Source organism: Elephas maximus, chromosome 1, assembly GCF_024166365.1.
Source record: "Elephas maximus indicus isolate mEleMax1 chromosome 1, mEleMax1 primary haplotype, whole genome shotgun sequence".
In the NCBI taxonomy this organism is placed as follows: Eukaryota; Metazoa; Chordata; class Mammalia; order Proboscidea; family Elephantidae; genus Elephas; species Elephas maximus.
Genome location: NC_064819.1, coordinates 138636265 through 138661450, shown reverse-complemented (window position 1 = coordinate 138661450; position 25186 = coordinate 138636265). Strand labels below are relative to the sequence as shown.

The following is a 25186-nucleotide window of genomic DNA, read 5'->3' as shown; positions in this document are numbered from 1 at the left end:
GGCTGCGGCGGCGGCGCCTGCGCGTCTTTTGTCAGGGTCAGCAGGCGGGTCCCCTGGGCGATCCCCCTGCGCGTCGCTGAGGCGCGCCTCGCGGGTCGATGGCGATGAACTATAACGCGAAGGATGAAGTGGACGGTGGGCCCCCGGGTGCTCCCGGGGGCGCCGCGAAGAACCGGAGACCGGATAATACGGCCTTCAAACAACAACGGCTGCCCGCCTGGCAACCCATCCTCACGGCGGGCACGGTGCTACCTACCTTCTTCATCATCGGCCTCATCTTCATCCCCATTGGCATCGGCATCTTCGTCACCTCCAACAACATCCGCGAGATCGAGGTGAGGGGAGTGAGCGGCGGCGGGAGTTGGCGCTGCCTGGGGGCCGGCTGCTTGCCGCCTGCCTTACTCTTTCCTCGGCTTTCTAGAGGTGGACAGGCGGGGCCCGCCCTTCCCCACACTTTACCTCTCTTCCTCTATTTTTTCTTTCTCTTTCGGCGAGTTTTCTGAATTTGCAGTTTTTTTCTAGTTTCCTCCTGCTCACGATTTACAGTTAGAGGGTAGGTCAGGTGAAGAAAGCGCCTTCAATGAGCAGTTTGTGTGGTTCTGGGGCGGGGGGGGGGGTGTTGTCCAACGGAGGTAGAAAAGAAAAGTTATATCTAGATGTAAATCCAAGGGAATTGGCATGGTCAGGGTGGGAATTTTTCCAGGAAACGGAGAGGAACATTTTGGCCATTGTGGGGAAAAGGACCCAGAGGCATAGAGGTGTTGATGATTTCTGTGTAACGAAGTTGTCATGTTAACCAGGTCGTGGATTAGGACATACGACTGAAGAATGCACGGCATTTTTTTATTTTGAGCTAATTCGAATGTTTTTAGTTGTAGATAATAAGTAATCTGAAACTTCAATTCTGGTTTTCTTTTTAGACAGCGTTTATTATCATGCTCCACGTTAGTCCTAATTTTCCCTCCTAGATTTTAAACTTTTCAAAAAGCGCCAATGAGCACACTCGGGGGTTAAGTTGTACACTACCGAACATTTTACTGGTATAATGTAATAATTGTGGTCGGCAGTTCGAGTCCATCAGGCGCTCCTTGGAAGCCCAGTGGGGCAGTTCTACTCTGTTCTTACACGGTCGCTGTGAGTCGGAACCGACTCGACGGCAATTTTTTTTTTTAATGTAATTTATGGCTTAACAGAGAGCCTTGTATTGGGGAAACATCTTGATTTCTGTAGGGTAACAGTAACAGTATTTTCACCTGCAGTGGTAAAGGTGGGTTAGCACTAGAATGTAAATACTTTGTATAAACCAAGCCAAACCCCTTATATGGAGTCAATTCCGATTTACAGTGACGTTATATGTGTCCAATATTAAACATCTCATCCTCTTTTTTTGCATGTTTGAGAGTATTTTTTATCTATTTGAAAGGGCAGGGACTGGTACCAAAGTTTCTGAATTCCCTCTTTCTGTTCTATCAGATTTTGTCATTTTTTTTCAGGTTTTATTAAACACTTTAAAATTAACGTATGTGACTTAATGGGGCTTTCAGAGGAATTTTGTTTTCAACTATTGCAGTAGGAATAAAGGTGCTTATTTTCTAGTTTGATTTACAGTGTTAGCACTAAAAGCGAGATCAGTATTTTTTTAATTGTACAGTGCTTCTATGCTAATAACAGTAAGAGGAATAGTATCTATAGCATAACTTAGTTTTTAAATATTTTACTAAAAATTCATTTTTAGTTTAGTAACTAAAGAAAGTCACTATATATATATTTTTGATGTATTTTCATTATCTCCCTAACAGTTCTGCAAATGTAGTACTTTTTATTTTCCTAAGGACAAGGATCACACATTATTTCAAGACATGGGCAAAGGGGTGGAACATAAGGACCATGGGGTTTATTCTGGAGTCAGGCAGAGTTTGATTTTAATTCCTGGCTCAGCCACTAACAAGCTTAGAGCTTCGTTTGGTTGGAAAATTTACTTAATCTCTCTGAAGTCTCAGTTTCCTCATTTGCGAAATAGGTAAAAATTATGCCATCTTGCAAGATACGAAAATTAGAAACGCTGTAGGTAAGATGCCTGAGACTGTTTGTACAGTAGTTACTGTTATTACGATGATCCTTAATCCAATGAGAAGTGGAGCCAGAGGTTGAGATTTGCTGATAAGCCAGTTAAGAGTATTATAAAATTGAGGCATAAACCCATATGCTTTATTTCTAGACTTAAAAGTTTCTCACTACGCTAAGCTGCTTACTACAATGCTAGTAATTAAGTAGGAGAAAAGAATTTCTTAACATGAGAATTTGAATCATCTTATTTAAATTTCTTAAATATTAAGATGAAAGGAGCAATAACTTGGCATTTTATATGAATGGGTATTTACTAGGTTATCAGAACTCAAGTTCTATTAATATTTACTATACTATGAAAATAAATATTTTCTTTAAAACTTTCACATATTGAACTAAAATGTGATTCTTCCTACTAAGTAGTAGGTGAAATTGACATTTCTTAAATAGTTCTCATGTACAATTCTGATTTCAGGTTGCCTGAAGAGGATGTAGCAGCTTGAACACTTAAAACGGCACTCAAGTTAGAGTCAAGGCATTAGAGTTGAAGTCCGAACTCTGTCCCTGTCTAGTATGTGGTCTTAGGTGCATTTTTGGGGTCTCTGTTTCTTTACTTGAAGAGCGAAAAGATTCAGACTAGATGATTTCTCAAATGCTGTTCAGCTCTAAAATTTTGACTTCCAAGTTAAATGTAATTTTTTTAACTCTTCATTTTCAAATTTTATTGCTTTTGGAACCAGAGAACTGAAAATTAGGAATGACTGGGAATTTTACACCAACACTGACATTGAGTTGTGCAAATAGAATCCTTTTTTTTTTTTTTTGAGTGTTAAGTATGTATAGAAAAAAAAAATGTATAGAGTGATTCTAAATTGGATTTGGGGTTATAAGAAGAACCTGGGGAGCTTTTCCAAAACACGCATGTTTCCTCCAGGTCTCTATCCTTTAACCACTAGTTTAGATTAAAATATGTTGAGGGTTATTAAAAGTAGTCGAGTATTGAGAAATTCTTGCCAACATTCACTTCCAGCCTATAAGTTACTCACACCTTTTTAGTTTATTTCTTCATTTTTCAAAATTTTAAGAAACTTCTTTGCTGTATTTATATCAGGTTACTAGGGCAAAGGAGACTTGTCCAATCAAAATGCTTTTGTAACGTATCTTAAAGTTCTAAGATCAGAAATCAAAACTTTTGGTACAAAAATCAGTTGGTTCTTCACCTAACTCCCAGAAGTATTAATACTAAAAAAATTACTACTCTTATAAAGTGCCTTGCATTCCCCCAAAAAAGGTGTAGAAAAAGAGATTTTTTATTTTAATACTTATACTTGGCCATATGCTTCCCTTCCTTGTTAGGTTTATATATGTTTTTTAGTTGGTTTTAGACTTTTTCTGTAACCTAAATAAAATTTGCTTATTAGAAAACTACCATTGTTAATTGTATCATTTATAAGAAAATATTTTAAATATTATCTTCATTTATGATTAGGAGTAAAGAGTGAGTATTTCCTTTAATTTGGCAATTGTAGGTGTCAGGTATATCTTTCTGCTGCAGTGGTGATGTTTTTGTGGTCTAGGGCCATTGTTGGTGAGGCTGAGATATTAATTGATTGAAACTCACTTGAAAAATGTAGGGAGCAAGGTTATTAACTTTTGCAAAGACATTTATCAGTGTGAAGTTATATACATTTAAATTATGATTAGAATAGGATGAGAACATAATCCAGAGTAATATTCAGTTAATTTAAAAACATTTACTTCAAATTAATATTGCCAAAAGTGTTCAAGATGTGCTTTTATGAAACCTAGTAGATTAGCCCTCCACCCCATTTGATTAAGAAGTCGCCGTTCTCTTCTTCATCTTATATCATGTACCTTCCTCAGTTATTTCTTCCTGATTTCTTATATACACTGTTAATTATTTTTATTCCTATATAACTTGGATTCTGTATGCCTCAGGGAGTAAAAATGCTTTGCAGTTGACTTGATGATAAAAACCCAAACCCAGACTTGATGATAGGAACACTAACTTTGAACCCCAGTTATGTGACATTACACCCTGAAATGAAAATTCTTTTATTCTTATTAGTATACTTATATTACAAAATATTTTACTTACTATATTTTGAATTTCATCAATAAAAATTTGTGCAAATTAGTCTCTCTTGTTATATAAGAACCAACATACTTTCAGTCTTGCCCTTTCATCCACAAAGCTGAAAGTATTTACTCTCTGGCACTTTACAGAAAAAAAATTGCCTACCCTTGACTTAGATTTTTAAAGATACATACTGGCAAACTTGGCATTTGTTAGAAAAATAGCTGTGTTTAACTTAAGCTCTAATCATCAGTAACATTCAAGGTAGGTGTAACAATCCCTGGTAGTGGTGTGTGCGCCACCACCATCACCGTATGAGTTTAGTCAGTATAAAATACTTTAGCTAAATTTACCCTTAGTGTCAGCTAAGGTAAGGTTAAGTCGTATAAAATTCAAGCAGACTAAAGAAAGTTGCTATTAAAATTTTTACTTTAGTTAATCTTTTGTCTTCTTTGGAGTCTGTAAAAGGGACTCCTGATAAGTTCTTTAGTGTGAAATAATCAGTTCAAGGGGGTACTTCAAATACCATTTTTAATTTAATCTGATTAATACTTAAAATGATTTACCTTATTACTCAGCATTTTGTTGAGTGACCTCTTTAAATCTTATATTGATTTCCTTTAAGACAGATAGATATACATTCAAAAATGGAAGTTTTCCAGTGTTTCTTTCTATGCAGTGTAAAAAACTGCATGTCCTTCAAATTCCTCCTTTCCCACGGCGTTAAATTCAGAGTCTGTTTCTTAGGAATAGGGTATATTTTTAGAATTGCTAAGGATAAATGCCAGTTTGGTTTAGGGAAACAATTACAGTGGTAGCAAAACAAAGCTGAGAAATATGATCACTCTTAAACTCATCTACTGATCCACATCTGCTATTCTATTTTGCCTCTGGTTCTTTGTCTTTTGGATTTAAGCTAATGGGCAGGTCTCCAACTGTCATTGTATTCTGCATTGTGCCTTACATGCTTTTGACATTTAGTAAACATTAAATTTTAAAGGTAAGGGAACTGTAGCTTCTCTTCCACCTGGTAGCCTCTTTTTAAGATAAATTATGTTAACTTTAGAATAAACTTTGCTTTTTGAAATCTGATAGATTTCTGCACCCAACAGATTTTATTACAATCTGGACATTAAGTCAGGCTAACCTTGAATTTTAGCTGATGAAGAACATAGTTGTTATTTGTGGGTAAAACTCATAAACTGAGTTAAATTTATCAAGAGTTTTAATCAATATTGGGCATTTTCTATTTACAAGGTGATGTTCTGGGCATAGTGGGGGATAGGAAAAAGTTCGAGGACCGGGCCCTTGTTTATTCTCTCTTGTGCTCTCTTTTATCTGTCTTTCTTTTTTAACAGAGAGCCCCTGTTCCTAAGGGACCTGAAATTGGGTGGGGGGAGCAGGGGAAGATGGGACGTACATATAGGAGGAAAACTGAGCATTGCTAGATGATTGACACAGACAATATATCTTGGTAGTTCAAAGGAAGACAAGATCACATATGTCTCTAATGGCCATGGAAAGCTTTGTGGAGCAAGTGAGTTTTGAGTAGTGTTACCCGATTAGGGTCCATGCCCTGGAACCGTCTAGCCAATGGAACATACTCCAGTTCAGAAAGAGTGAGAAAGTTTACTAAGGACATGTATACATCACCGGGGACCTGATAGCAACACAGGCTGTCTCTGTGGAGTCCCAAAGAGCAATTTTACATTACATCTTATATGGAATATTACAAGGGTTAGAAGTGTAGTCTGCAGATGGCCTGGCAGGAGGAGTTATTCATTACAAGATAGTGATGGAAGACTCTTTATCAGACTAAAGAGATACATACTGGACATCTCTTTATCAGGCTAAAGATATACATATCAGATACTTGGGCTCTGATTTACCTGTGGGGGGTTGTAAGTCACAGGTGGTGGGAGGGAACAAAACAAAGTTATTTCCATCAGATTAAAACAAAGAACAGAGTCATTAGCATTAGGTCAAAACAAAAATCATCAACAGAGGTATGTAAAGGAGGAGACAGGCAGGGGAAAAATAAAAACTTATAGGTTCATTATGGCATTAGTTATGTCAAGCTCTCAGTCACCCATTTTGAAATAGGAGAAAACATGCTGGGGAGTATTGGGGTCACAGTAGGATCTTGAAGGATAAATAGCACTTCTAAGAGGACAATTTGGATGCATGCCAATAAAGGAGATTAATATTAGCTAAGTTCTGGTGGCAGGAAATCAAAAGCTATGTAGAGAAAATAGGAGTAAGGGCAAATAAGCTGTGCCAGGTTGTAGATAGTCTTGGCTCTTTGATAATGTATTAAACTGGGGAAGTGATACCAGTGCATATAAGCTAGGATTAGGTTCAGCTATGAGTAATTAAGATTTGTATTTTCACATAAAATCCTTTAGGAAAACAGTATAGGGCTACTATAGAGACTGTTATATTTATTTGTTTTTAAGGCTGTTTTATTGAGATCTCACTGTCTACCTTATTGCCCTGCCATTTTTAGGGATTGGCTCTTGTGTTCACTGTCCAGAATGGAAGCTAGAGTTCCAGCATTAAATCTTTTTTCAGGCAACAGTGTGGAAGAATGAAGAACAAAAGGACAAAGGGGTGTTGCTGTTATTATTAGTTGCTGTCAAGTCGATTCCTACTTATGGTGCCCCCATGTATGCAGAGTAGAACTGTTCCATAGGGTTTTCAAGGCTGTGACTTTCGAAATCAGATTGCCAGGCCTGTCTTTGGAAGCACCTCTGGGTGGGTTTGAACTGTCAGCCTTTCAGCTAGTGGTCAGGCGCCTTACTGATGAAGAAAGGAATAAAGACATTTTTAAAGCAGGTTCTTGGAAGCTGCCACATACCTTCTCCACTTAGTGACAAGTCCACACTAGCTGCAAAGGAGGCTTGGAAATGTAGTCTATTCTGATAACAAGGTTCTCAGCTAATAATTGAGAGTTTTATACTGTGGAAGAAAGGTAGAACAGAAAGTGGGGTAGGTGGCTGTTAGCAGTATCTGTGACATAGAGTTATAGGGAGATTTATCTGGTAGTGATAATTGTATGTTGACTGGATGGCAACTAGACCTAGGTCATTTAGATGTGAGAGTTTAGTAGTAGTAGTAGTAGTTTAGACACTGAGTTAACAATGATTGCATTTTTATATTGCTTATGGCATTGAACTGAACCTGATTTCATAATGAAAGGTGTTTTGTTATGTGAAAAGCAAATCAGGTGTGTAGCTTTGCTGAAATTTTTTTTTTTAAAAACAAGTTATAGAAGGAATATTGAATATCATCACCTTCCTCTGTTTTCTTCAAACGCTTCTTTTTTTCATGTCTGTTCAGCAATATAAATGTGTTTGGTTTCTCCTAAAAAAATGAAAAAATTCTATCTTGATTCTCCTTCAACGTGTTGCCGTTTAGTCAATTCCAACTCCTAACAAAAATACTAATAGCTAACATTTTTTGAGTGTTTACTCTGTTAGGAATTTTGCATATATTATGTGCAGTTTGATACAGTGACACTTGTAAGAGTAGTGTAATTGTTCTTTCCATTTTTTTGTTTTTAATGAGGAAATTGAATCTGAGGTTAAGTAGTTTGCGTGAGGTCACATAGCTTGGATTGAAACCCTAGCACTGTGACCTCTTGTTTTGTTTCCTTTAGGTGCTTATCTGTATTTCTCTTTTCCACACATTCTCTTTGAAAAGAGGGATTCCACATTTGTTGTTGATATCTATTCTCATCTCACATTTAAGTCATTCCTTAGTTCACTGCACTTGTCTTCTACCAAAGTCTTTTGGTGGCGCAGATGCTTAAGTGTTCAACTACTAGACAAAAGATTGGCGTTTCAAACCCACCCAGAAGCACCTTAGAAGACAGGCCTCATGATCTGCTTCTGAAAGGTCACGGCCTCGAAAGCCCTGTGAAGCACAGTTCTACTCTGACACGCTCTTGGGTCCCCATGAGTCGGAATAGACTCTACAGCAGCTAACAACAACAACTTCTGACCGACCATTTTGCCTTTCCTAATGACATGAATTATTTCCATATGCCAAATCGTTGTCAGTATTCTCTACTAGATTTTTACCTCCTCTCTGCCTCTTTCTTAGTCTCCATCACTATCTCCCTGTTTTCTTTGATTATGTGTTAGTGGTTCTCAGTAGTCTGTCCTTGGTCCTTTCCTCTTTGTTTCTGTGCTTACTCTTAACAGTGACTTCATCTACCACCTACATGCTAATGATTCCCAAATCTCTATAACTCATAACCCAAGTTCCTGTTGTCCTTGGAAACCCTCATCTGAAGAATGTTAGATGCTGAAAAGTGCTATGAAGAAAAATAAGAGAAAGGAGGGCTGAGAGATGGTTTACAGTTTCAAATAGGATTGTCAGAGAAGGCCTCAGTATAGTGATATTTCAGTAAAGACTTAAAGGAGATGAGAGAGTGAGCCATATTGATATCTGAAGGAAGAATGTTTCAGGCAGGAGGAATAGTAAGAGCAAGAGTCCTAAGGTGTGTTTAGTAGAATGTTTGAGGAACAGCAAAGAGGACAGTGTAGCTGGAGCAGATTGGGGAGAAGGGGAGAACAGTAGAAGATGAGGCTATAGAGATAAAATCTGTTGCCGTTGAGTCGATTCCGACTCATAGTGACCCTATAGGACAGAGTAGAACTGCCCCCATAGAGTTTCCAAGGAGCACCTGGTGGATTCGAATTGCCAATCTTTATGATTAGCAGCCGTAGCACTTAACCACTATGCCACCAGTGTTTCCAAAAGAGATTAAGTAAACTCCAAACCAAACTTGTTGCTGCAGAGTTGATTCCAACTCATAGTGACTCTGTAGGATAGCATAACTACTGCATAAGGTTTCCAGGGGGCGGCTAATGGACCTGAACTGCCGACTTTTTGGTTAGCAGCTGAGCTCTTGACTACAGTGCCACCAGGGCTCTAAAGACATAAAGTAGTGGAGTGCAAATCACAGGGGCTATTATAAAGATTTTGGCTTCTCCACTAAATGTAATGGGAAGCCATCAAAAGGTTTTGCACAGATATGTGCATCACTCATGGTTAAAGGAATCACTCTGGCCATGATGTGGAGAATATTGCCTGGGTAATTTAATAGAGTAGAAACAAGGAAACCAAAGAAGAGGCTGTTGCAATAATTCAAGCAGGAAATGGGGGTCACAGTAGAATGGTTACAGCCGTGGTGGTGAAAAACAGTTAGATTTAGGATGTATTATGAAGGTAGATCTAATAGAACTTTGCAGTGGATATGTGGGATGTGAGAGAAAGTAAAGAATTAAAGATAATGTCACAATATTGTGGCCTGTTTTGGAAGAATGGAGTTGTCATTTATCAAGGAGGGAAAGACTGGAGGATAAGAAGCTTTTGGCATGGTAGGAGGTTGGGAGGGGGCAGAATAAAGAGTTCAATTTTTTTTTTTTTTTAATTTAGGTGAAAGTTTACAGAGCAAATTAGTTTCTCATTAAAAATTTATGCATGAATTGTTTCATGGCACTGGCTGCAGTCCCACATTGTCTCAGCGCCTTTCCCTTTCCCCCCTGGGTTCACCGTGTCCATTCGTCCAGTTTTCCTGTCCCCTTCCACCTTCTCATCTTTATTCATGGGAAGGTATTGCCCATTTGGTAAGCACATTCCTCCTTGTCTTATAGGCTTGCTTAATCTTTGACTGAATGGTGAACTTCGGGAATGGCTTCAAGTCTGAGTTAGAAAGGTGCCCGGGGGGCCATAGTCTCGGGGGTTCCTTCAGTCTTTGTCAGACCAGTAAGTCTGGTCTTTTTTTGTGTGAATTTGATCTTTTGTTTTACATTTTTTCTCACACTGTTTCCAGGACCCTCTATTGTAATCCCATTAGACCAATCGGTAGTGGTAGCCGGGCACCGGGCACCATCTAGGTTTTCTGGTCTTGGGGTTGTGTGAGCTGTGGTTCATGTTAGTCCTTTGGACTAATTGTTCCCTTGGGTCTTTAGTTTTTTTCCTTCTCCTTTGCTTCAGATTAGAAGGACTGATAGTTGTAATTTAGATGGCCACTTGCAAGCTTTTAAGTCCCGAGACGCTAAAGAGTTCAATTTTTGACTTGTTATGTTCGAGATGCTTTTTAGACATCTAAGTTGGAATAATTAAGTAGGTAGTTGAATATGAGTCTGGAGTTCAAAGGGAAGGTTCAGGCTGGAGTTACACATTTTCATGGTTAATCAGCATAAAGGCCTAAGATGGGATGAAATCGAGTGAGTGATTATCCATCAAAGAAGGTGAGAAGATGAAAACAAAGCCCCGAGTCGCTCCAGTGTTTAGACGTTGGGGAGATAAAGAGGAAATGGTAAAGCAAAGGAGACTGAAAAGGAGCAGCCAGTGAGGTAGGAGAAAAACAAGGAGAGTGTGGTGTCCTGGAAACCAATTTCAATAAAGGAAGAACGTGTGAACAACCATACCAGATGTTGCTGCTGAGGAATACTGAGAGGTGACCCCTGATTTAACACCATGAAACACAGTGCTGAGCCTGTCTATCTTAGAGTGAATGCCATTACCATCAACATGGTTTTGCAAGCCAGAAACCCTGGTAACCAACCTAAACTTCTTTTCCCTCACCCTCACTGTTTTATTCTACCAACTTTATGTATTTTTCAATTTTAGTTCTATCAACACTACAGAAAGTCTCCCCTGATTCCTCCCTTTCCCCACCTGATAGATATGCTTCTTTTCTGGTTCCATGAGTCTGGTTTGTGGCCTGTCATTACATTCTATCCTAAAATTATTAATTAACCTGACTTTCTATCCCACTGATCTGTAGTTACTAGTTTTTTATGGCATGGACAATATATTTTTCCATTTTATATTCCCAACCTGTAGCATAGTACCTGGCACCTAATAAGGATTCGATGTTTAGATGAGTGAATGAATTAATTAATCATACCCAATGGGTATAATCAAATTTTAAAACAGTGTAGTGAGAGTTTATTGTTCATCTGAATGGTATTATGAGTCTGAAGGTTTATTGAAGTTGGCCATTATATACTACAAGATCATACTTGTGTAATATGTGATAACCTTCCATACATAAAGGTAAAACAATTTTTCAGTATTCTAAGGAGTGCTGAAAATTTAGCAAACCAGTTTATTGGCAAATGATGCAGCAAAATGAAAGCAATGAGAGTGAAATTCAAGGATACGAAATTTATTGATATTGAAGAAAAATACATTGCTATAGGCAGAAGACTATAGTTACTATGAGGCTAAGGGGTCCAGTGAACAATAACTTTTGGATTTTTTAAAATTAAGTTTTTAGTGAAGTATGACAAAAAATTAGGACAAAAAATTTTACAGTATGATATATGGCTTAATTTTCAAAATATCAAATTGGATGTGAAATAGATAGGGATGTAGGAGCTTCAAGTGGTAAGGAAGAAAATAACCAAGGGAGTCCATCCAGGAATATAAAAATAGGACTGGAGGGTGGTGGTAAGACCAGAGTTTTTTTATTTAGAGAAGGTGGTAAAAAATGGCATATGACATGAGGCACCATGAACATATTGTCTGGAGACAAAGGCAAAGACCACTAATATTTAAATGTCAGTTATATGACTATGCAAAAACAATGTTTTAATATATAAAAGACCATTTATTTCCTCAAAATGGAAGCCCTGGTGGCATAGTGGTTAAGTGCTACGGCTGTTAAACCTAAAGGTCGGCAGTTCAGATCCGCCAGATGCTCCTTGGAAACTCAATGGGGCAGTTATACTCTGTCCTATAGAGTCGCCATGAGTCGGAATCGACCTGACAGCACGGGATTTGTTTTATTTCCTCAAAATACAAAGCCCTGCTTTTTTCATAGTAGTTATCTGTTCCTTTGATCTACCCTATACGTATAGGTTCTTCCCTTTTGGTTTTCTAACTCCAGGTCTTTGCACATGTCATTATAATACTTTATTTTGTCTTCTTGAACCACCCTTTGAAATCTTCCATTCAGCTCGTTAACTTCGTCATTTCTTCCTTTTACTTTAATTACTAGATGTTCAAGAGCAAGTTTCAGAGTCTCTTCTGAGATTCATTTTGGTCTTTTCTTTCTTTTTTTGGTCTTTTTAATGACCTTTTGCTTTTTTCACATTTGATATCCTTGCACAACTCGTCTGGTCTTCAGTAATTAGTGTTCATTGTCTCAAATCTGTTCTTTAGATTGTTTCTAAATTGAGGTGAGATATACTCAGGGTTGTACTTTGGCTCTTGTAGACTTGTTCTAATTTTCCTCAGCTTCACCTTGAAGCTGTTGATACATATGAGCAGTTGATGTTGATACATATGAGCAGTTGATGGTCTATTCTCAGTTGACCACTGACCTTTTTCTGACTGATGATATTGAGCTTTTCCATCGTCTTTCGACAGATGTAGTTTATCTGATTCCTGTGTATTTCCATCTGGCAAGGTCTGCGTGTATAGTCATCGTTTATGTTGTCGAAAAAAGCTATTTTCAGTGAAGAGATCGGTCTTGCAAAATTCTGTCATGCTATCTCCAGCATCGTTTCTACCACCAGGGTCATATTTTTCAACTGCCAATCCTTCTACTTTGTTTCTGACTTGCGCATTCTAATCACCAGTCATTATTGTATCCTGGTTGCATGTTCCGTCAATTTCAGACTGAAGAAGTTGGTAAAAACCTTCAATTTCTTCATCTTTGGCCTTAGTGGTTGGTGCATATATTTGAGTAATAGTCATGTTAACTCGTCTTCCTTGTAGGAATATGGGTATTATCCTATCATTGACAGCATTGTACTTCAGGATAGACCTTGAAACGATCTTTTTGACGATGAGTGTAGCTCCATTCCTCTTCAGTTTGACATTCCTGGCATAGTAGACCTTATGATTCCAAAAGGGAAGAATGTGCTTTGCATTTCTTAAGCTGAAAGAACTGAAGAAAAAACTCAAGCCTCGAGTTTCAATATCAAAGGATTCTATGGGGAAAATATTAAACAATGCAGGAAACATCAACACAAGATGAAAGGAATACACTGTCACTATATCAAAAAGATTTGGTCGATGTTCAACCATTTCAGGAGGTGGTAGCATATGAACTGATGGTACTGAAGGAAGAGGCCCAAGCTGCACTGAAGGCATTGGCAAAAAACAAGGCTCCAAGAATTGACAGAATGCCTGCTGAGGTGTTTCAACAAATGGATGCAGTGCTGGAAGTACTTGCTCTTCTATGCCCAGAAATTAGGAAGACAGCTACCTGACCAACCAACTGGAAGAGATCCATATTTGTACCCATTTCAAAGAAAGGTGATCCAACTGAATGTGGAAATTATCAAACAATATCATTAATATCACACGTAAGTAAAATTTTGCTGAAGATCATTCAAAAGCAGCTGCAGCAGTACATTGACAGGGACCTGCCAGAAATTCAAGCTTGAGTCAGAAGAAGGTGTGGAATGAGGGATATCATTGCTGATGTCAAATGGATCCTGGTTGAAAGCAGAAAATACCAGAAAGATGTTTACCTGTGTTTTATTGACTGTGCAAAGGCATTTGACTGTATGGATCATAACAAATTATGGATAACATTGTGAAGAGTGTGAATTCCAGAACACTTAAATGTGCTCACGAGAAACCTGTACACAGATCAAGAGACAGTCGTTGGAACAGAATGAGGGGATTCCGTGTGGTTTAAAGTCAAGAGAAGTATGCATAGGGGTTGTATCCTTTCACCATAATTATTCAGTCTGTATGCTGAGCAAATAATCCGAGAAGCTGGACTATGTGAAGAAGAATGAAGCATCAGAATTGGAGGAAGACTCATTAACAACCTGTGTTATGTGTATGACACAGCCTTCCTTGCTGAAAGTGAAGAGGACTTAAAGCATTTAATGATGAAGATTGAAGATCACAGTCTTCAGTATGAATTTACACCTCAATGTAAAACAAAAATCCTCACAACTGGACCAATAAACGACATCATGATAAATGGAGAAAAGATCGAAGTTGTCAAGGATTTCATTTTACTTGGATCCACAGCCAGTGCCCAGCAGTCAGGAAATCAAATGATGAATAGCATTGGGCAAAATGCTGCAAAAGATCTCTTCGAAGTGTTAAAAAGCAAAGATGTCACCTTGAAGACCAAGGTGCACCTGACCCAATCCATCCTGTTTTCAGTCACCTCACATGCATATGAAAACTAGACAATGAGTAAGGAAGACCAAAGAAGAATTGATGCATTTGAATTATGGTGTTGGCAAAGAATATTCGATATACCGTGGACTGCCGAAAGAATAAACAGATCTTTCTTGGAAGAAGTACAGCCAGAATGCACCTTAGAAGCAAGGATGGTGAGACTTCATCTCACATACTTGGGATGTACTATCAGGAGGGATCAGTCCCTGGAAAAGGACATCATGCTTGGTAAAGTGGAGAAAGACTCTCAATGAAATGGATTGACACAGTGGATACAACATTGGGCTGAAGTATAACAACTATTGTGAGGATGGCGCAGGACCGGGCAGTGTGTCGTTCTCTTGTATGTAGGGTCGCTGTGAGTGGGAACCGACTTGACGGCAACAAACAGCAACAACAATAACCTGAAGGACTAAGATCTGACATGGAGTATGCATTCTGAAAGTAATACCTGGTTTTGCTTTTGTTGTCTGTTGTGATTTACTGATTGAATTAGAAGTAAAAACCTTGTCCTATGGTTCCACTCAAATTCTCTAATTTGTAGAAACACACAGCAGATATCATTGACCCACAGAAGTTTTTCAGGATATAAACGGTTGAATTTGTATTGTAGCTATAATTTTAGAATTATGCATTCGATATTTCTCTTTGAACTAATCTTCAAAAATAAAATGATCTACAGTGACTGAGTTTTTAAAAAAAAAATTTCATTTCAACTCTAACTTTTATTAGACTGTAAATAATTTAAGTATGGATGTTTATTTTCTTCCCCCCTTCTCCTTTATCTGATGATTAAACCATAGTTATCATTGTGTTAGGGCAGTTAGGTTAATCTGATGCTGTCCTACTTATTTGTGTTTTGGGGGGGGACTTTTCTACATCATTATATTATCTATTAAATAAAAAGGACACATATTAAATACTTTTTAAAAATGTTGTTCATCACTCCAGTGTACCCAGCTGCCTCATTGCACCTGTTTTACCTGTCTCACAATCCACACACACCTTTTTCCTACCAGGGCCTGGACTATACAAATTACTTTGTCTGCAGTGGCAGTGGAAACTTACCTGTGGGAAATTCAGCACTATCCTTCGTTTTTGGTCCTTGGGCAGAAAGTGGTGTAACCTGCATTACTTCCTCTGAGGCGAGAACATGAACAACTGCTCAGCGCCTACAACCTTCTGTTTTTGTGGGAGATTTCTCAGTGACAAAGCAGAGAAATTTCCTAGTGTGGTGTCACACCAGTGACACTAATGGGCCATAAAACTAAAGTGTATTCTCTGGTCACCTGCCCCCTGGCCGACATCACCTAGCTGATACCTGTTTTACCTGATGTCACCTGAATATGCTGTTTTGTTGCTACTGTTGTTGCTGTACCTCTTGTACATACCAGTGTCTGTGAAAAGGGTCCATTTCTCGAAGCTTTCTGTGTCACCGTTACTAGAAACTCTAGAGCAGTGCTGGGATGACTCTCTCCACAGCTCTATCCACATTTTGTCACCTGGGCTACAAATCACACTTGCAGTGGCTCAAAGTCACGAAAGCTACCTGCTTAGCTTCTTTGTAATCTAATCCCTCTCTTTGCGTTTTTTTTTTTTTATGACCTAAATTTTCTTCCACCAGATGGCTGATTATTTTGTAAGTGTACACTGTAAAAAAATTAGATGCCTTAACTGGAAGACTTCTGATTGATTCTCAGATCTTTATCTTTAATTCAGATTTATTTTAAGTCCTGAATTCATTTATATTTTGGGTCTATTCATGTGCTGTAAACCATCAATCAGGAATGTAGTCCCTCTTCATACTGTGTCCTTCTGAGACATAGTACCTACTCATCAGCCCTCATGAAGGAATTTGCTGAACAAACCAGTTTGAAGCTGTGGTTCCAGCCATCAAAGTTTAGGTTTGCAGCTGATTGATTGCAAGCCATTTGTGCCATTCAGGGACCTTAAAAGAATGTACAGGTACTGGTACTACAGAAACATGTAATCTAGCCTGTTGTTAAAAAAAAAATTAGGTGTCATCAAGTCAGTTCTGACTGATAGCAACTCTGTACAACGAAACGAAACACTGCCAGGTCCTGCACCATCCTCACAATCGTTGCTATGTTTGAACCCATTGTTGCAGCCACTGTGTCAGTGCATCTCATAGGGGGTCTTCCCCTTTTTTGCTAACCCTCCACTTTACCAGTGTGATGTCCTTTTCCAGGTACCCTCCTGATAACATGTCCAAAGTACGTGAGACAAAGTCTCACCATCCTCTCTTCCAAGGAGCAGTCTGCCTGTACTTCTTTTAAGATACATTTTCTTCCAAGACAGATTTGTTAGTTCCTCTGGCAGTCCATGGTATATTCAGTATTCTGTGCCAACACCATAATTCAAGTGCATCAGTTCTTTGGTCTTTCTTATTCATCATCTGGCTTTCTCATGCATATGAGACTGAGAATTTGCATTTCTAACAAGTTTCCTGCTGAGAATTTGCATTTCCACTCCAGATTTACTGAATCAGAACCTACATTTTAAGAAGATCTGAAGTGGTTCTTATGTATAACTCCCTGGAAACTTGTTAGAAATGTAAATTCTCATCAGGGAATTTGTTAGAAATGCAAATTTTCAGCAGGGGTTCTAACCGGAAGAAACTGGTTTGAAGCCCTGGTTCGGACCCGCTCAGTGGTGCCATGGAAGAAAGGCCTGGCATTCTGCTTCTGTAAAGATTATAGCCAAGAAAACCCTATGGAGCAGTTATACTCTGTCACACGTGGGGTTGCCGTGAGTTGGAATTGACTTGATGGCAGTAGGTTTTGGTTGGTACTTCCTTTATCAAAACATCCTTTCTGTTCTATTATAATTATATCTTAATGACTATCTTCTGTATTAGACACTGAACTCAGTGAAGTCAGGCACTAGGCTCAATCCCCATTAGAAAACATAGACACTCAGTTATCAGATATTAGATGCATGAATGATTACTTCATTATGGGACATTCCAGAAGAAATGAAAATCCTGTTTCTTAAACTCTCTTTTAATCTGTTTTTGTACAAATATTTGATTATGTTACTTTCCTCAAAAATCTCTCCAGTTCCTTATTTCCTTTAGTATATTTTAGCACTCGGAACCATTTAGCTTCAGAGACTTTTGTTGTCAGCAGCAGTAACCAATTGGCTAGTTTACATAGGAAATGAGTTTATTAGAAAAGGCCTGGGTAGCCCTCATGTGAAATGGATAGGAAGACTAGAAAATCAGGCTTGGAGACAGATAGGAACTGAGTGAGGTTTGGAAGCAGAAAGTTTGGTCCAGATGCCACAGAATGTGTTCTTTGTATGTGAAACGGAGATAGCTCTATAGGATTTTGTTGCAGGTCAGATGAAATTATATATATTTTTGTATATGTGTGTGTGTATATATATATATATAAAATACACACACATGCACACGTATATATATGCATATGGAAACCCTGGTGGTGTAGTGGTTAAGCGCTTCGGCTGCTGACCAGAAGGTCAGCAGTTCAAATCCACCAAGCGCTCCTTGGAAACTCTGGGGCAGTTCTACCCTGTCCTGTAGGGTCGTTGTGAGTTGGAATCGACTCGATGGCAGTGGGTTTTTTTGATAGGAAGGGCTGTATGACTGTATTAACTAGTATAAAGTATGATTCCTTTTGTATCTGCCTAGCATCTTACGTCATGCTTTGCACATAGTAAGACTTAATATGTTAATGATTTTTTTAACACTCCTTTCAGATTTTTACTGAATCAAAACCTTTTTTAAGATATATTTTTAAAGTCAACGGTAGTGATGAAAATGTTTTAACTGTCCTTTGATTTTGTTCAAGTGTAATTTAATATTCAGCAACTTTTCTTGGTTTTGATAAAAATATTCAGTTCTAATACTTTAATGTCATTTAGTAGATTTCACATTTACCAGATTATTTTTGTTCAATTAAGTAAAGAACAAAGATCCTTGCTTAATCACAACTGATGATCTCACTTTCAGACTTTGTCCTTGAAACTAGTTTTAAAGAGAGTCGTTTGAGAGGTTTCTGTTCACAGGTATACAATGTTGAAATAGGCCAAACTACCTATTTTTTTTTTTTTTTTTAGTCCTTAGTCTTAAAAAAGAGAGAAAATGTACAGAGATTTTTTTTTTTTATATATATAGTTTATTCTTCAAGTGGTCTTTTCTTTCTTCTGTTCAACATCATAAAACTTGACTTTTAAATGGGATATTGTAGATGAATAGGTCCTGTGTGCAGAGTTGTGGCCCATCATGTCTAGTGAAAAATTTCATATGCTTTGCCTATCTTTATTTAGGAGGACCTGTGTTTTTAGCTGATTTAGCTATGTGTTTTTCTTCTCTTAGATATTTGCAGTGAAAAAAAAATTTCTGTAAACAAAGTTTTACTGGTAAACAAGCTTTGCTGGAGAACATTGCTGTAGGAGTTTATTTTAGGATTTGACAAAAATCAAGTCTTATTAAGCAATTTGAGGTTTTTAAAAAGCAGATAGGTGTTGTAATTCTATGCTGCTTTATTTTCTAGATGCTGATTTTAACTTTCCTTTTATCCCAATTATAAAAAAAAAATTCAACATCCATATATGACTTTCTGTGTTGAGCTTCAGCAATAAAGGTTAGATGATTTTTTTACTTTATTAAGGTAAGGGTAATTTAGTAGGACTGTTAATCATAAATTTTTTTTTATCATGTGAAAAAAGACTTGCAATTTAGCTATCAGGCCAGGTTTTTAAAAAATGGTAGCCCTTGAAAAGCTGATTTTTTTTTTATTTGAAAATGTACCGTGGAAAGCTAAAGTCAATGTGAACAGTATTTAAGATTGGCAGATTTAAAAGCAATAGCTTATTTACTGATCTGGTAGATTGTTATAGCTTTTTAAATCTTTATACATCATGCAAATTTAAATTTTATCTTTATATTTTTATGCATAAATGTATTACTTTTGGTAAAAAGGAGAGATAGGTTTACTTGGAAATTAGACCATCTGACTGCTCTGTTTTTTACCAGTTTACACTATCAAAATGAATAGATGACCTTAAAAACAGTTCTCTGGGCTATAGGTTTCCCCATTGGACTCATTTTCCCTTTTAATAGCAAGTTATTTCAGAGCATTGTAGGTATGCATTTTCTCCAAGGAAGTGCTTAGTTGTATTTTTCTCTTGCAGATTGATTATACCGGAACAGAGCCTTCCAGTCCGTGTAATAAATGTTTGTCTCCGGATGTAACACCTTGTATTTGTACCATTAACTTCACGCTGGAGCAGTCATTCGAGGTCTGTGCTTCCAAGAAATGTGTTAGAAAAGCCATGCTTTTAAAAATACTGATATCTCATTTAAAATGTTTATTTGAATGGTTTAGTCAGTGCTTATGAACAAATTTAAAGAATCATTTTTTATCCTTCTACTGGAAAATTTTTAGTCTGTACATATAATTTAACTTTGTATCAAATTTCTGTCTACTTGTATTTTTTAAATTATTGCTCACAATATTTTTGCATGCTTTTAATTCTAAAGTTTTACTTAAGAAATACTAGTTCTTTCATTGTTTAATTGTATCATTTTTCGGGGAGTTATGAAACATTACTGAAAACCTCAAACACTTAATAAAACTTTATTAATCCTTTATATCTTGATAAGCAGTTAGAACTCCATCTCTTTGTTGTCAGTGTGTTTGTGTGTGTGTGTATCTTTTATGTTCACACTGACTTGCCATTCTTCCTGGTAAGTAAGCAGAAGTTACAATACCTAAATATTCAGAATGTCTTACAGGTGTGGAAAGACCAGCTTGTGTTCTCTTTTACCTAAAAATTGAATTAAAAAAAAAAATTTATCTTCTTATTCCTCAGAGAGCAAAACCATATTTCTACTTGCAAACTTTCTAGAGTCTGCAATTTAGATTTTCTAAAGGTAGTGACGATTTTTGTAGTTCCTGGTGGTGCAGTGGTTAAGAGCTTGGCTGTTAACCAAAAAGTCGGCAGTTCAAATCCACCAGCCACTCCTTGGAAACCTTATGGGGTATTTCTGCTCTGTCCTGTAGGGCTGCAATGAATCAGAATTGGCTCCATGGCAACGAGTTCGGTTTTTTGGTTTTTGGTATATGGTTGCCATCTAGTGGTTGTATTGCTCGTGTACCGAAACAAACGAATAATGGTGCCTTTGGGAAAAAAAATTCACGAAAACAAATTTGGGAGAAGACAGGAATTTATAGTTTACTTTGTTTCAGCAGTAATAATATATAAATAAAAAGCATCTTCAAAGGACCTTTTTTTTAGTGGGCAAACTGTAAAGGTCCATTAAGTTCTACTTTTGTCCCAACAGGTAGAACTAAAAAGATGAAAGAGACTTATAATGATTTAGAAACTCCATTAGTCTCCTCCTCCTTTCAGAATCGCTTATTTAGGACTTCTCTTCTGCAAAGGTGATCATCCTCTGATTCATTCCTTTGCAGGCTCTCTGTTCCATCACAAGTCCAAACTTTGTGTTGGGCTAAAGCCTTTTTAGGCAACTTGAATGAGTTATTTTATCTCAGTATTTATTGAAAGGATTGGTTTCTCAGTTGGTGGGTTGAACTGACTGTGCTGAGATTATGCTCACTTTTTTAAAAAGTGTATTCGTTGCGTCTGTATGTTTTTGTGATGTAATTTTGATAACCAAAAAAGTTTCCATGTAACTATTTCCCTTATACAGAATGGGAAAGTTTGCATAATTTCACATTTGAAAATCAAGTTTTAAATGATTCTATATGTGAAAATAACAAATCAAATAAAACATATTTATAAAAATGTTACCGAATTCCTCTTATTTTTCCGAATTACTTTTATGGATAAGAATGTAAACGATGGAGGTAGCAACCAGAAAAGAGGAAATAGCTTTGTTTTTGCTACATTTAAAAATCTTATTCAAAATGACTTCTGTGCTTCTTCTAAATAATTGTAGCATATGTAGGTAATCCATCTTTCCAAATAGGCTCAACCATAAATACATTAAAGTATTTTTCTTGATTATTATAAAATGATTCATTAGATATTTTACCAACTACTAGTTTTTAGTTTCCTGTTGAGAAATTTATAATATCCCTATAAAAATTCTAAATTTACTTGGATGATAACTGAAAGTTTGACCATTATTCTTCTGAAAAGTTGATGCTAACTGGGTAAAAGACCAATCCGAATTACAGAAAAATTTAAATTGAAAACACCTCAGAGTAGGCCAGTAGATTCCTTGACGTTTATTTTATGTAAATAGTACTTCTTTGAAGTCTTCAAAGATTATTTTCAAAGTTTACTCTAGTACTTTTGTAACATGCCTTCTTTAGCCTTCTTTACAATTTGTACCATTTTAGATTGTAAGTACTAGTAGAATTCACCTCAGTACCTGTTTTAAATGATGACAGATTCTAAACTAATAAAGTCCAAATTACATAGCTTTTAATGTGTGCATGAAGCAAATTATGCATAATCATTTTTATATGAAACTGTTTTCCATCTCTTTCTCTAGGGCAATGTGTTCATGTACTATGGACTGTCTAATTTCTATCAAAACCATCGTCGTTATGTGAAATCTCGAGATGATAGTCAGCTAAATGGAGATCCTAGTGCTTTACTTGTAAGTAAAATAATGAAATATACAAATGTGGTATGTATGAAATAAGAACACACGATAACAGTTAAGTTAGAACTGTTAAAGTATTTAATAATGTTAAGATGAAAATAAACTGCTATTTGTCATTTATAGTTGGTATGATGAGGATTTTTAGTTAAAAAATATCCCCTAGAATTTACACAGGTTAATAGTTTCTTATAGCCAGCAGACTTTTTGTTCTGCTTGTTTTTTATAGAGTCATAGAGATTTTTATTTTTATTACTCTGTTTTGTAATGAAATTTTGATGATGTAGCATTCTTGATATGTACATTTGTTTTGGGGTTTTTTTTTTCATTATTACTGCATTAGGTAGAGATATCTAAATAAACTGTTTTTAACTTCTGGGGTTATGTTTTACAATTGAACATATACACTTTTCATTTTTTAATATGTGGGAAGCCTGAATAGTGGAGTTTAAAGAGTGGTTTACTTAAGAACTATCTGAGGAGCTTTTTGAAAATATAGATTCCAGGTATTCCTAAGTCTAATATGTCAGTGTCTGCAAGGTTGAAGCTCTAGAATATCTGTTTTCCAAGCTCCTCTTCTGATGCCCATCCTGGTTTGGAACCTATGGACCAGGAGACCTTCGTTTTCTGACTGTTATTCAACTTTGCGCATTAGTGGTTGATGCCTGTGTATTTTAAGTCATTGCTGCCAATGTAGCAAAAGTTCAGAAGCCCAGAGCAATTTAGGAGTCTTTTGATCTCTTAGAATTGGCGTAGAAATGCAAGTTAGGACTACGTTATGACCACAGGGGGATGGATAAACATATAGCTGCCCTAGGTTAACCTCATGGATTTTATTGCTAGTTCCAGATATGGGAGAATCTAAGGAATGCAAGTCTATTTAAAGATTTCCTGGCACACACAAGGTTCTAGTAAGGTCTGAAATATTTTGCAAATCATGTGAGGTTTACTTCTTAGGATACAGTTTTTAGGACTCAAGAGAAGGTGATGTGCTGTGAGACACACCAAGTTTCTAGACCTTTCTTGATTTGTTGATTGAGTGTGTTCAGTGATCCAGAAGTGGTGATTGACTTACAATTCTTTTATTTAAGTACATTCTCTATTGAGGGCGCAAAAAACAGATTTTTTTTTTTTTTAATAGTAAACTTCAAGCAAAGCTTTTAGATTAGACTAGGAATTGGTGGACTTTTTCTGTAAAGGGCCAGAGGGCCAATGTTTTTGTTTTTTTTGGGGCCATATGGTTTCTGTTCTAGCTATTCAACTCTACCATTACACAGCGAAAGCAGCCGTTAAAGCAAAAAAAAACCTAAGCCTGTTGCCATCAGGTTGATTCTAGCTCATGGTGACCCCATGTGTTACAGAGCAAAACTGCTCCGTAGGGCTTCCTTGGCTGTAATCTTTCTGGAAGCAGATTGCCAGGACTTTTCTTCCATGGCACCATCGGGTGGGTTTGAACTGCCAACCTTTAAGTTAGTTGTCGAGTGCAAACCATTTGCGCCACCTAGGGATGCAAAGGAGCCCTCTTGGCTCAGTGGTCAAGCGTTTGGCTGCTGAACAAAAGGTCTGCAGTTTGAATCTACTATCCGCTCCTTGGAAACCCTATGGGGCAGTTCTCCTCCTTCCTGTAGGGTTGCTATGAGTCAGAATCGATTCAACGGCAGTGGTTTTTTTAGGGACTCAAAAGCAGCCATAGACAATACTTAAATCAGTGGGTATAGCTGTGTTCAAATAAAGTTTTATTTACAGAAAAAGGTGGTGGGCTAGATTTGACCTGCGGGCTATCATTTGCTGACCTTTGGACTAGACCAAAAGGTACCATTTTTAAGATCAAGTGTCTTTCAAAAATTCTAAAGATTTTAATAATGGATAGATTGAAGTCCAAATTCCTTAGCATTGTGTGTAAGGTTCTTCAAAAATTGGCATCAATTTGGCTTCAGCCTCATTGTCTGATACTCTATCTTTAATGTACCTTTGGCCTGGCTGCCCTCAGTGTGTTTGCTAATTCCTAACCATGTTCTGTGACGCAAGTAATCCGCCCATCTTGGGGTTTACCATTTTATTTGCCCAGAATGCAGTTCTTTCTTTTTCGTTTGAAGTCTTTACATCTCAAGGCCTGCTGTTTTCTTGAGTGCCCTCTGATGTAAAATAACTTCTTCATGTTTAGGGCTCCAAAAAAACTTCGTACATATTTGCTTCATCCATACCCTGGTCAAAGTCACTGTCATATCTTGATTGATTTGCTTTACAGACTTACTTCCCCACATCATCCACTCTTCCCTTTACTTCCAGGCCATTCTTGACATAGCAGCTTTACTAATCTTTAAAAATATACATAAATACCACTTTCATGCTTAATATCTTTCAGTGGTTTACTAGCATTTGGAATAAAATTTCTGGATGAGATTAAATCCTGTCTTATCATGTTCCATTTTCCTTCTTGCTTTAGCTACATTGATCTTTTATCTCTTCAGAAATATCAAGTTGCTTCTTATTCCTATGTGCTGTTCTCTCTGCTTCAAACTCTTGTACCTGCTCTTCACAGGACTGGTTCCTACTCTCCTTTGGTTCTTATATGACACTGTCTCCACAGACAAGCTTTTCCTTACCATAGAGTCCATCTCCCACCCCCCACGTTAATCACTCACATAGAATCTTCATAACATTTATTGCAACTTGGAATTTTATATTTATTGTCTGTCCAACTATACTGTAAGCTCATGAGGGTTAACATGCTCAGCTGCTAACCATAAAATTGGAAATGCCAGTCCACCCAGAGGCATCACAGAAGAAACTCTGGTGATTTACTTCCAAAAAATCAACTATTGAAAATCCTATGGAGTACAGTTCTACTCTGATGCATGTGGGTTGACCATGAGACAGAATCTACTCACAAGCAACTGATTTGGTTTAGTCAGTGCTTAGCACGTTAAAAAAAAAAAAAGCCTTTAAGTCATTTCTGACTCATGGCAACCACATGTGTATCAGAGTACAACTGTGCTCATGATGTAATAGAGGAAACAGACTCATATATAGCTAACTATAATGTAAGAGCCGTAATAAAGGAATCATTGAATCTGTCTATCTAGTCTAGCTATCTAGCTCTCTACCTATTCTATCTAATCTGCCTGCTCACCTGCACACTCCCTCACCCTACCCACCCTACCTAATCTATGTCTCCTTTCTTTTTTAAACATGGGGTTTAACCCAAGATTACAAAAAATTTAAGG

General features: G+C 37.2%; 1 protein-coding gene across 1 annotated transcript in view; it reads left to right on the top strand.

The window, feature by feature from the left end:
- The window catches only part of TMEM30A (transmembrane protein 30A), a 31930-nt gene continuing 6744 nt past the window's right edge, over window positions 1-25186 (top strand). Inside the window, exons 1-3 of the mRNA XM_049895783.1 lie at window positions 1-335; window positions 19517-19624; window positions 21849-21956. Of these exons, the coding sequence (XP_049751740.1) occupies window positions 99-335; window positions 19517-19624; window positions 21849-21956 (453 nt within the window). The 5' untranslated portion in view covers window positions 1-98. The remainder of the gene's footprint in view (window positions 336-19516; window positions 19625-21848; window positions 21957-25186) is intronic.